Source organism: Salarias fasciatus, chromosome 19 (assembly GCF_902148845.1).
Source record: "Salarias fasciatus chromosome 19, fSalaFa1.1, whole genome shotgun sequence".
NCBI lineage: Eukaryota > Metazoa > Chordata > Actinopteri > Blenniiformes > Blenniidae > Salarias > Salarias fasciatus.
Genome location: NC_043763.1, coordinates 18,345,480 through 18,358,885, shown reverse-complemented (window position 1 = coordinate 18,358,885; position 13,406 = coordinate 18,345,480). Strand labels below are relative to the sequence as shown.

General features: G+C 39.5%; 2 protein-coding genes across 6 annotated transcripts in view; one reads left to right on the top strand and one right to left on the bottom strand.

Moving 5' to 3' along the window:
* Positions 1 to 8,119, bottom strand: part of babam2 (BRISC and BRCA1 A complex member 2) — a 75,073-nt gene extending 66,954 nt beyond the window's left edge. For 2 of the 3 annotated variants that reach the window (XR_003933533.1, XM_030116513.1), the window contains exons 1-3: positions 6,272 to 6,369; positions 4,127 to 4,273; positions 2,732 to 2,808 (exon numbers count right to left, since the gene is read on the bottom strand). Coding sequence is in view for 2 of the 3 variants with exons in the window: in XM_030116513.1 (XP_029972373.1) it covers positions 2,732 to 2,808; positions 4,127 to 4,263 (214 nt within the window). In the remaining variant the exon portion in view is untranslated. Of the gene's footprint in view, positions 1 to 2,731; positions 2,809 to 4,126; positions 4,274 to 6,271; positions 6,370 to 7,406; positions 7,409 to 8,113 lie in introns of those variants that run through there. The other variant, XM_030116515.1, reaches the window with a different exon arrangement.
* rbks (ribokinase) overlaps positions 1 to 13,406 on the top strand; it is a 48,882-nt gene that overhangs the window by 3,948 nt on the left and 31,528 nt on the right. Inside the window, exons 1-2 of one of the 3 annotated variants that reach the window (XM_030116517.1) lie at positions 6,581 to 6,652; positions 9,639 to 9,700. In XM_030116517.1, the coding sequence (XP_029972377.1) occupies positions 9,642 to 9,700 (59 nt within the window). In that variant the 5' untranslated portion in view covers positions 6,581 to 6,652; positions 9,639 to 9,641. Of the gene's footprint in view, positions 1 to 6,580; positions 6,653 to 9,635; positions 9,701 to 13,406 lie in introns of those variants that run through there. The other 2 variants (XM_030116518.1, XM_030116516.1) reach the window with 2 other exon arrangements.

Here is a 13,406-nt window from a genome sequence, read left to right as displayed (position 1 = left end):
AGCCTATGTCAGATACGCTGCATAACGTCGCTTACCTTCAGGATACGTTTCATAAGGCTTCTGCAAAATGCAATCATATCGAACGGAAGCACTTTTGAACCATGATACCTTCCTGGCATTATTGATGCGTTTCGTGAGAGATTGAGTTACTTACTAAAGTAAAGACATCCCCAAAGAATACGACGTTTTAAAAGCCACACGCAAAAAGAAGAAGAAAGCTCGAGTTAAAAAATGCCAGTTATGCATGTAATTAGCTTGTAACTATTCCTAATAAACCTCGGATAGATAATTATGTCAAAGAAGCTACAAAACTGAAGCTTTCGTGGGGTCTTTCCTTTCTTTTGATGAGATTCAGGTGGCTCATCGATGCCTTTGGGGTGAGAAGTTCTAGGAAGGTGTCAGAACACACAGCATCACAGTTTTTTTTTTTTTTTGTATGGGGCTTCATAGGTGCAGACCAACCAAGGTGTCCAACCTGAACTGCTTAATGACTGTGCGCGGTTGTCTAACTCTGTGTTCGCAACACTTCAAACACTTCGAGCTCGGTTTTAAAAAAAAAAAAAGGTGCTGCTGCGAACTTCCGTCGCAAAAAAGTAAAGTCTTCGAAGGCTTGTGGGGAACTGCTTCGTGAAGAATTAGAACAGAAGCTAAAATAGATTGCAGTTGAGTCAACCACAATCAGCCTGCAGTTAAATAAACTGCAGTTAAATCTGACATTTTAGCAGCGACTGCTCACCACGGTAGCAGGTGTCGACTAAAAACGGCTCTGTAAGTGCAGTCAACAGGCTAAAGCAGTGTGATCTTCAATTTACAATATCTCAGTCCATTTATGTTAAGAAAGTGATAAATATAAGCAAAATGAACAATTTCAAGGTTAGACAATTAGAGATCTTGATGTTTTTCCAACTGGGCTAATATTGTAATGATACATTGCTTCTCCTTTTTTTTTTTTTTTTAATCAGATTTATTCAAAACACTAATTTGCATTTCAGTTTTTTCCCCTCATATTGCAAGACAAGCAAATCCAAACTTCTTCTAACATACTTCTGTTAGGCTACATTAACACATATCTGATGGGATTGTACACACTTGAGATTGATCAAACAATACTCATCATATCACCACTTGCTTGTACTGGTTCTGGCTGATCTGTCAGTCTTGTGTCACAGCCTGTTCCACTCAAGAAAAAAAAAAAAAAAAAAAAACTTCTTTCAAAGAATGATCTAAGTTTTGTGTCATTTGCATAAGGATGAGTTATAAACTTCACCAGTTCGTTTATTTTAACCATTCAATTCCAGTGAACAGTCTACATTTTTGAGATAGCATCACAAATGAAAACAAGCTGCAGCCCACATGTTGCTGACGGTCGATGACTGACAGGAGCTTCCTGTGTTCATGACATGACTCTCCTGAGTCACCACAGTTCCAGTAGGAGCAAGTTAAAACCAACCTAATTCATGATTATTATCACAGTGAGACAGATCCGTCGCCAGGCATTTATGGAGGCACGCTCCAAGGGGAAAAGGCTCTGATGTGGGGGACCCGATTAAGACAAAAGATCCTTCCAGTAAAGGTTCAGTGGCAGAAACAACAGCATGCTTACTGGTATCATTTTAACAATGATGCGTCGCCATCGTGAGAAGGGCGGTCGTCTTGTTTTTGTAGTTGTATGAATTCCTGAAGGTGCTTTTGGTCCTGCTTCTTACACAGCAACTGCGATTAAAGACTTTCCCACGGTGCCACGAGACAGAGCAGTTACACTGTATTTTGAAGTTTGTATCAAACAGAGGTATTAGCGCCGTTCCGGCATTGTCTCATCACACTGGACCGTCGCTAAACCGCAGAGGAACTTTGTAACAAATACAAACCTCTGCTAGTAAACAACATCAGGTCTGCTGGTTCTTGACTCTTGAGGGACTAAAGACTAAAACCCAAACTGAACGCAGACATCTCAAACAACTACTAACTAAAAATGAATTCTTCAACTTCACCACTGTAGTGGCACAAATTCAAACTGATGCATTTAGAAAGGAATCTTGCCGATCCATTTTGCTCTGTGCTCATGAGAATGAATTCATCTGGACGTACAGTGCACGGGCTCTTCAAGTACACTTTCGATTGTGATTTTGCATGCGCGTCGGTGTCGACCTTAAACCACCTACTCATCTTAAAACCAAGCCAGCTGTTAGGCCCAAGTGGATCTCTCAGCACTAATCAGGCTTGAAAACATTTTATGTGAGATGAAATTATTCAGCCTGCGACGCTGCGCGGGGCCCACTGCTCCACACAATGAATCAATTAACCCGGGAACAGCTTGCAACCTGCAAATTGAAAGTCTGTCAGGGCACAAAGAGGTAACAAATAAGTGTAGGAGATGAAATCCAAATGGACTTAAATGTGCAATCAGTGCGATTAGACTTGTTCCTCCTCTGTTTGTATTCGCTTTTAATTAATTGGAAAGTGTGCAGCAACACACAGGCGACTGTCTTTGGAAAAACCTCAGCTGACCCGCGCTGCCTTTTCCACTGCTATTTTGTGGTTTAATAAAGCAAAGCGATGTTTACTCATAGATCCCCCCCCTCCCCCTGCCAGAAAAAAAAAAAAAAAAAAAAAAAAAAACAGTTTTCTCTAAATCCAGCAATAAGAACAACCTCTGGGCCCCAGCGGCTATTAGCTCGGTACACCATCAACACACAACGTGCCAAACAGAGGCTGTGACTCATTTACTTACATTTCAGGGTTTCTCCAGCATAGGGAATGTGCAGTTTGAAGCGATCGCAGCAAGGTCCGGGAGTGAGGGACGTACATCTGGTAAAAACAAAATTAGACATTTGGAATTAGAAATTTAAGAACCTATATTTGAGAAGAGATTAACTCTCAAGGCATGGATTCTAATCGTTGCAAATATATATATATATAAAAAAATGATTGTGTAATTACAGCAATGGGTTTATTTTCCAACATTAAGTCATTCACATCTTGAAGAAGATTACAGTCAGGTGATATATGATATATGACGTGGCAGCTTACAAAGTGAATTATTTAATCAAAACAATAAAACTCATAAATTCACTCCAATTCTTCAACCTCTGCAGGACAACTGCTCCAGTCAGCTGCTTTTATTATTTAACTGTAACTCTGAATTGCCCTGAGATAAGCCTGATAGAAGGATGTAAAGAGTATAAAATGCAGAGATATTTGTGTTCATGTAGCACTGAAAGTAAGAAGTCATCATAAAATAAATACATGGGCAGATTAAAAAAAAAACACTAACAACTTATTAATACTTTGTTACAAGTCTTGGATAGTTTTATGTTTTCACTGAGTTAGCAGACCTAATGATAGCAACTAAGTAAAAATGTAAGCTAACAGTAAAAAAAAATACAGGAATTAAAGCAGAGTATGAAGAGTAGCTCATCAAAAGCAATGAAACATCAAATATAATTAAAATGAGCTTAACTTATAGACGTGCCCTCCACAGAAGGCATTTTAATTACTAAATTCACCAGTACATGAATAATTTTTTGGCATTTATATTCAATATAAGAAAATATTCAAACATTTTGGAACTTATGTCACTTGTTCACTAATTGGATTAATTGAAAATGGCACAAAATAACACACAGCATCATCCTGCATCTAACTTATTTCAGCTGAGCTGCATTAAACTGACCGACACAGACGCAACAATAATACAGGACAAGTCTAACGAGAAGAATTATTTACACTTTATTTTCGGTAATAAACTCTTTATTGAAACTCTGCTTTTGAAAACACCATTTAAGAATTTACTTCCAAGCATTCTGCAATGTTTATACCTAAATGTTGATATAAATTACATATCTATGTAAAGTATTATTGAGGAAAGTTCTTTGCTGTAGGTTTGAGGTTAATATTCACAGAAATCTATCAAAACCTTATTATCTCTATTAATTTCTACCTTACAACTTCATTCAATAAAGACTGATCATGCTTTGCTTTGCTATTGACTTTGCTTGCAGCTGTTGATGTGTTTCTGGGGTCCATTGATTTTCTCACATCTTGTCACTGTGACTCCTTGACACGGAAATAACTGCTACTTAGATCTTTATCAAAGTAAACATGTAGTACACGACATTCACCTCACCCAGTTTTGAGATCTGTGACCCGGAGGCAGTTTGTGGAGTCCAGTCCCACACGGCCGTTTCTCAACACGCTGCAGAGCAGCGGACGCAGCTCAGGTGAGATCCGGTGCAGCGCCACCTCAGGAGACATGTTGTTCATCTTCTTTGCACTGAGGAGTTTGTGGACATCCAGGAAAAGTTCAACATAAACATCATCAAAACATAAAGCATTACACTAAGTGCTGCTTTATTTACAAAATGTGCCGTTATTGTGTTTACAAGGAATGCAAAACTGGAATTCTGTTATTCACTAATCCAGACCTTGACTGTAAGGCATTAAATTCCACTCTGTCAAATCTGGTGCAGTCATCTGGGTCAAAACCATGACACTAAGGCAGGTCAAAGCTTAAAGAAGTTTCTTAACAGAGGCCTAAAGTTTTTTAAAGATAGTTCAGTTGCTATAAAAGCTGCTTGATTCTTGATGTGTGGATATTTTTTTATTTATTGTGAACTTGACATGATCTCAATGCATAGGTTTTCACAGGTGTCTTTCGCAATCAGAGTAAATCTTTGAGTTCCGCATTGGCTGATCGAGTGCAACACAGTTATGACTTTTTAGACTCATAGTCTAGTCTAATAGTTTTAGCTGTCTCAGATCACTGTTGACCATTTTGTAGTTAAGCTGTTATAAGTTTATACTGTTGTGAGACTTACTTTAATACAGTGAGTTTCTCTTCTCTCAAGTCAAGTCAATTTTATTTGCATAGCACATTTACAGATGGCTTAGTGTTACCAAAGTGCTGTACATAGTGCAATCAGTAAAAACAATCATAAGAGGTGCGTAAAAATCTAAATTAATAAAAACAATAAAACACATCTTGATCACAAACACAAGGACAAACTAGAACCAAGCTGAGACCTAGTTGAAAGCCAGAGAGAAGAGATAGGTCTTCAGCTGGGATTTAAAAATCCCCACAGACTCGGCTGCCCGGATATGTGTGTGTGTGTGTGTGTGTGTGTGTGTGTGTGTGTGTGTTCTCATATTTCTATCCTTGTTGGGGCCAAATGTCCCCACAAGGATAGCAAAACGTGGAACGACGTGCCTTGTGGGGACCTTTTTCCGGTCCTAAGTAGGAGAAACAGTGTTTTCTTGACCATGTTGTTGTTACTGAAAAAAGTAAAAGTGCAAAAACATTTCTTTAGGGTTAGGCTTTGTTGTGGTGTGGGTTAGGGTTAGGGTAAGGGTCAGGGTTAGGGGCTAGACATGAATGGGAGTCAATGGACGGTCCCCACAAGGATAGAAATACGAGACTGCGTGTGTGTGTGTGTGTGTGTGTGTGTGTGTGTGTGTGTGTGTGTGTGTGTGTGTGGGGTGGGGGGGTTCTTCTTTTACTCTCTGTACCATCAAGCTCACTGTTGCATGAAGCTGACAAACTGTAGCCCACAGGTGGGTGACGTTTTGAAACATGTTTCCAGTCTTGATGTTTCAACTTACACGACCATTACATTTATGGGAAATTGTCAAAATGCACAAGATTGATAGAGCTGTGTGATAGACCATTCCGTGCTAAATTGAATTGGTGGTAAAATGCAACAAATTTAGTAGCTCGTGCAAAGCGACCAACAGCGCTTTAAATTGCAGTACTTTAGAGTGGCCAAGGTCTAGACCCCACATTGTCAAGGTCTTGGTCGTGACTCGATCTTGGGTCAGGTGGTCTCGGCTCCAACACACCAATACATTTACAACTTTGGTTTGATAAAGTGATACAGACGACAAACGTGGATAATATTTTAGGCGTCTAAAATCCATCTATAAGGTTGATAGAATAGTCGATATTGATGAGAGCTCAGGTTTCTTCTGAGCTGCTGCCAGGGAGAGCTATCATACGAGTTCGCTCGTAGATTTCCTGGTGCTACGGAAATGTTTTTATATGCAACACAGTCTCAGGTTGGAGAACAACTTCACCTCGCAAACAATCGATCCTGGAATTTGTGGGCTTTCTGCCATACGAAAAGACACAACATTTCTGTCTGGATATTGTTAGCAACTGCTAGCTCACTGCAGTCAGATGCGTCCATTTGGCTCGATTTCAACATTAAGCACGCACAGTACATAACTATCTCATTGTCGTCATTTCATTTACACCACTTTACGTGCGTTGAAGTACCTGAAAGAGCTGAAAGTGCCGGAATTGTAGCTTTAATTCCAATGTTTACTTCAAGCAATCCAAACTTTCCGGTACATGGTGTTTGGGGTCTTTCGTCAGTCCTTTTATAGCCGTCTCTAATAATGCCTGTTGATTAAAATATTTCATTTTCCAAATCAAACCAAGGTTTTAGTGCGATAAATGTTTGTTTTACTTGAAGTAGTCTTGTATATTGTATGTAAGAAAAATGCTGTGCTTATAAGTGTATTTTCTGTGATTTAAGAATATAATGATTCAGGCAGCAGCATTGCCGTCAGTCAGCTGGGACCCTGCACTTTGACCAGCCCTCTCTCAGCTGGTTAGTCGTTCACTCCACTCTACAACAACACATTTCAATTCCAGGTAATTATTCTGAAGCATGTCTAATTAACAAGCCTTATTTATTTTGGCATCCAGCTAATTATAAGGATACACAATGGCTTTTTGATTCAAGTGGTTTGTGGCGAGAATTTACGGCTTCTAGACATAATACTGAACTGCACAGAGTTGTATCAAACCTCACATAGGGGTAATTGAGCTTTTATCAGATAGTTAAACACATTTCCTTCTATAATGACAAACATTTTTATCATTGTAACTCACGACGCAAAAATTCACGTATGCACGTTATAGCAAGTGAACAATTCTCTCATTACTGTTTTTAAACTTCAAGAAGTTTCTCTGCAGTGTGTATTTTGGGAAAAAGGAAATGGATTTCCCCCCTTTCTTTTTACATTATCATCACAGATCATCCGAGAATGAATGACATTTCAAAAAGCTACCACAATTTACTTTGATTTACAAGATAAGACTAGATAATACTTTTATTGCCTCCGTAGGAAAATTTTGCTAGACTTTGTCCAGCTGCAATTTGCGAAGATACAAAACCAGAGTAAGGAAAAAGAATTTCAATTTTCTTCTAATTCAACCAGCTCTCTCTCTGTATACTTTCGTAGCACAACAAGATTAAGAAAAGAAAAGGTATGTTAGAACACGTATGCACCATGAGATGACATACCAGTACATTACACACACATCCATTCCACACACATCCATCTACAAAATAATGATAGAAAAAAGACCTCAGAAGCTTGAAATTACATCAGTGAATCAGGACTGCTGGTGTTTTCCACACAAGGGTTGTTTAGCTGATTCACAACTGGGAAAATCCACACTCCTGGGTATGATTCAGAGTCAAAATTATCCAGTATAAACAACCTCAGTAGAAGCATGTTCTCTGGGTTATCACCCAACAGTTACTGGTGTAGTTTATTCAAAGACATGACGACTTATTCAGCATCCAGCTGCAGTTTAGTTTTACTGGACTAAATGGTCAGGGAAATATGATGTTTGGAATTTGAAATAACTAACTAAATAGCGAAACTAAGCAATTGTGGGTCTGAATCATGGAGGGATGAGGAGTTGCAGTGATTACAGTGTATCTAAAGTTCTGAAAAAATTGTTGGATAAATAGATGGTCATAAGGTAATAATGTAATTATTAATCAATAATGTAATATTTTGTGACAACTTCAATCCCTCTAGTGTGACAGGATTTTGTCTTGTTAAAACATAGTGTGCTGCTGTGATTTTACATTTGAATTTCCTCCAAATGTAGACATGAAGAAGTGCATTCATTTATTAAAGGCCCAAGTTTGGAGGATTGGTATTTTATACTTGAATCTGCAATGTTTTCTTTAGAAGTAGTGATCCTGAGGATACTGCAGCTCCCAGTCTGACGGTCGACCACACACATACTGGCAACTAAATGGAATCAGTTTCTACCACAACACACAAATGAACTTTAAACCTAATTTTACATAACTCACATTTTAAGTACAGTTTTGTTTGAAAAGAAAGACAAAGAAAACATAAGACATGATTTTATAATGATGACACAGGTACCTTAACTAACTTTGATCAGAAAAGACAGACATTTGTGGAGTGGCTGTTCATAATATGTAAATTATTTGTTGTTAATTAGCGAGATTGTTCTTTAACATTAAAGATTTGAATCCAGTTTTATATTTCATTGTTAAATCGATTATTGATGAATTGGGCACGGTGCATTGTTACTTGTAGATGAGATCTTTGTTCTTAACACACATGTCCACGGAGCAAGTTTCTGTCTGACAGTCCAAACAGTTAACAATCAGATTTTATGCTATTGCTGATTTTGTTTTTCCTTTTTTTTTTTTTTAAATGATTCATTCGTGAAATTGTTAAGTTGTGTCATTCCAGAGCAGGATGACGGTGTAATGGCGAGCACTCTCACCTCGCAGGGAGAATATCGTATTCACAGTCAGATTCTTGCTGGGGGCCATTCTGTGTCTAGTTTGCATGTTCTTCTGATTACTGTTTCGCCCCAGTGCTCCGGTTTCCTCCCACAGTCTAAAAATGTGCATTTAAGGTTATTTGATGACTCTAAAATTGACCTTAGATGTAAGTGTAAATGTGTGCATCTATCTTTGTGTTTGTGCTGTGACGGACTGGTGGCCTGTCCAGGGTGAACCCAGCTTTCTGTCTTTACTTCAGTCTCATTCACCTCAGGCCATAAAGGTTCATTTGGTCACATCGAGCTTGTCTGATGGGAAAGGCTCCACCTTGAATTGGATAAAGCGGTATGAGTGGATGGATTGTTGAACTAAAAATGTTGCACATTCAGACACTCGTACAGGTTGATTCGCTGTGATGTGATAATTTGAAAGGGGGTTTCAAGAAGCCAGATGTGCTGCTCCCATGCTGTTGTTGTGGGGAAGGTTCCAGGCCAACTTTGCAGAGGGAAAACAATATACCCTGCGAGATGTGGGAGAGAGAATTGAGCTGTCCTACAGCCAGCGGCCAAGCTTTCCAAGTCTTCTACTTGCCTAGGAAAGAGATTTGAAGAGATTAACACACTAGCATTAGCTCCGATACAAGCTGAGGATTGAATTAATTACAGACTTTGCAGGGCTTGTGGAGCATTCTCATGGTGTAGCATTGAAATGCCCCCCCCCTCATCCACATCCCCACTTTTCCCACCTCCAGTGAGATTGGAATTTGTCCAACTGAGCAAGCGGTGAATGTGCTATTTTTACCTTCTTCCTTGTTTCAGTCAAGCTCATGCTAATGTGGGAGATAAATAAAAATCAAGTGATTTCTGTTCAGAGGCTGCTGAGAAACTAGTTTACATACTTTGCCTTAAATGCCCCTGCTGTGCCTGAGATAAACGTCCTCATTTATCAGAGAGTTTCACGGGAGATGCTTGATTGATGTTGAAGAATCCAAAGATCCCCGGGGGGTTATTTCATAATATGAAAAGGGATTTAGTTTTCTTCACAGCTAACACAAGTATGTTTCTCGATCAGCAGATCATGAGTGAAGAGGCCTTTGACGTTGTGGTGGTTGGCTCCTGTATGACTGACTTGGTGAGGTGAGTCAGTTCAGCAATTATTTACCTCTTTTTGTTTGAAAAATAAAATTGTGAGTGCAGATCTATCCCACATTTTATGAGTTGAGAAATGTCCAGCTGAATCTGGTTGCAGGAAACTGTCCGGCTTCCTCAGGTGGACCTGAGAGGAAGCCGTACTTTGGGTAGGTTTCCACTGCCTTTTGAGCACAAGCGTACAAAGTAAAGAGCAGAGTTTCTCTCTCCAGCATGACAGAGTTCCATATAGAAGATGTCGCCCCATGTCATGCTCCTCAATATGGAAAGTGGAGCAAACCTTTGTAAAACTTGAAATGCATCATAATAATATGTCCATATATGTGTCTCTTAAAGAATTGGAGAAAATATCTCTGGAGAAATGTGGCTCGTTTTTCAAAAAATGGACAAAAAACTTGTTTGCCTGGCTTCTAAATGAGTGATTCCCTCACTTGCTGATGATAAAGTTTTGAAAAGAAAATTAAGCATTCATACAATATTATGTGAAGTTTACACAATGCTCTTTAAATTAATTCATAATTGACACTTCATCTTTATTTTAACCTCTGGGAATGGAAAAAAATAAGACTTCAGAATCACTCTTTTGTAATTTTTTTTTTGAAAACAGTGTCGTTCAAGAATATCATTACATTTATACAAAAGAAAACCAACAACAATAAAGCAGGAAGCAATAACACTTTAGTAATATAGCACCCACAACACTAATAAAACTGTAACTTTAGTCTGCATACCATCATGGTGAGGAGGCCATGACTTAAAGAGGCCACCATGCACCACAGACCTCAGCAGAAAGCCGCAAACACAACAAGCCTGACTTACTGAATTTCCTCCATGTGATAAATAATCAATTTTGTTGTGCAGAAAATGCACATCATTTGATCAATGCCGGTATGAGCTTTCTAAACCCGCATTGACTTGATCATTAGTTTACACAAACCAAATGTATCGCAAGATGAGGCAACAATAATGTGTAAAATTACGCTGCACAGAATTTCAGTGCATTCATGGGTTGTTATTGGATTGATTTGGTAAATCAATCACACCCTGATTTTCACAACAACGTTGTTAGATGGTTTTTCCTGCTTGATAATCTGCTCTTCTCCTGAGATTTGTAGCTGCAAGCATGTTCAAATGGAGAACAATACATGAAAACATTTCATAACCGCAGACACACAGGATGCAGACAGTTGTCCTTACGTAAAACACACTTCTCTTTATTATTAATATTAACTGCAGCAGGCACCCTGTTCCTTCAGCAAATTTATTTTAACCTGTGGAAAATATGCCATGTGGACATCAGGGTGTTTTCCACAGTGTTCTTGAAATGTGCTGCCCAGTCCTGCCTGCACAAGAATAGAGGAAGTGCTCTGAAGTTAGTGCTGCTTTTTTAGTGTGTGTCTTGCAAAGAACATTATGGTCTGAGAGTGTTTAGGTTCTCTCCCAGCTTTTAGGCCGTTAGATTGCAACACTAAAGGACTTGTTGTTTTTTCACAGTAGGGTTTGTCGGATTTGGGTACCCACAGAATGGTAAGAAAGACTCTTTGAATTGGACAAAAAAATCCCTAAAAAGAAACAAAATACAAAAAGTGTAAAAAAGAAAACTTATTTCAAAGAAGTGCATTGCATAAAGATATACCATTGTTTTGAAGCATACTTCAAACACTGGCGTTTGCTTATTCTTCAAGTTAAACGTTGCAGAGTCACAACATCTGTCGAGATGAATTTATCATTGATTTATGTCACCACAGCGCTGCCGCCTTTTTGTGAGCAGTTTGCATGTTCTCCCTGTGCGTGTGTGGACTGTGGTGGTGGAGATGTGAGTGCATGTGATTGTCTGTCTTTCTGTCTCACTGTGTTTGTCCTTGAACTTTGGTTTAAACAAACAAACATTGAAACAAACATTAGAAGCAGTTCCACAAATGGACATTAGACTGAGGAACTGTTTGCATGAGAAGGATCAGCTGGAAACAGCATCTTTTTTATAATCTAATTTCAGAAAGGTTTGAGGGTCGCCATGCACACTGAAATGACTTTCCTCAAAGCTGTTGGACGAGTTGCTGCTCAGAAATCCTTGTGGAAATGACAGGAGCAGTCACTGTGTGCTCCAGCGTTCAAGCATTGGCCCAGTACCTAATCACTTGCTGATCTGTGGTCTAGAATGACATAGGTGTGGCCATCTCTTGATGAATCCAGCCGAGGTTTGGAAGACTCAACAGCATGCAGATGATCTGGTATAATTACTGCTTTCTGAAATGTCAGCGTTGCATCATCTTTATTCGTGGTGCGATCTGTTGAGCCAAGTAGGATCCATTCCCACAAATGGTTAGTCATCAGCTCGTGCACAATGGGTTAGTTGAAAAACAATTTGTCACCTTCATTTACCGCAACCTTTGCAATCACTGACAAAAGCCGAAAAAGACACTTTTTGTCTTTTTTTTTTCCTTTTTTTTTTTTTTTAACGAAATGAGCATCCTCTCTGTCTGTGAGCTGTCTTCGCCCTGCATGTGCAACAGGTTGTGGTGTTTTAATATGAACCCTGGAGAAAAACTGTCAACTGGCAAATGAGGATCTGAATAAACATTCCGTGCTGTCCCAAAAGTTTGGAGTTGTCCCTCAGACTGCTCCACAAGTCCCCACTTATCAGAAACACATGCCTTCCCCTTCATGAGGAGGAGTATTTACTCAGTCGCTCATTAGCAATTCAGCCAGAGTTTCTTCTTTGAAGGGCAGGAGTTGTCAATTAAGGCCCTAATAAGCTGACGGAAAATGGTCTGCTTTTGGTGTGTGTGTGTGTGTGCGTGTGTGTGTGTGGTGTTGGGGCTTTTTGGATGGAGGTCAGACTGCGGGTAGAAAAATACATTTGCAGCCCTTCAAAGTGATATGCATGGCTTTGAAGTTAAAAATCCTGTTGTCTTGAGCAGGCAGCATTTTTGTGGCAGAACATTTCACACACACACACACAGGCGCACGCGCGCGTGCGCGCGTGTTCACCAATGCCGTACGTGCAGCAGCTCTCCCTCAGTGTTTGCTCCTGAGCGCTTCATCCACGCCGTTCGGCATGTCAGTAGGTAGTAAGAGGTTATGTTTAATTGTCTGCTACAATATGTTGCAGTTGCATAAGGAGGAGCAGGAGGAGGAGGCGCACAGCGATCAGGGTTTTTAACCCATTGTCAAAGCCGTACAGTGCCCCCTGCTGCTCCACTGCACTGAGTGGAAACACTGCTTCAGTGTTACCTGCTCAGTTAAACTCTACTTCCTCTCACAAACCAAGGGCCGGACGGTTCCTCTCCACACACACTCATTGCTTCTGGTTCGTATTTTGACTCAGGCCTGTCTAAAGTCAACTGCAAGTAAAAGTCTATGCAAAAATAAAGCGGTGATTTTATTACAATGAAAACTGAAATAAATCACTTTAAACATTTATATTTCTTCATTAATTCAATGCATAACTCTCATCTAGCTACCTGTAGTTTGTATTTTGGTTGTAATGACAATATATGAAGCCTAAAAAAAGTTTATATTGTACTTATCATACTGGTTAGGGTGCTTTCAGGGGAAAAAAAGACATATCCTTTCCAAGGTTGCAGAAGGCGGGTGGGGGGTTACACCATGCTTCAGCCACACAATGGTTTGGAACCAATACTGAATCTACACTGAAGGAACAGAACAATTATTTGGCAAGACATTACAAAGA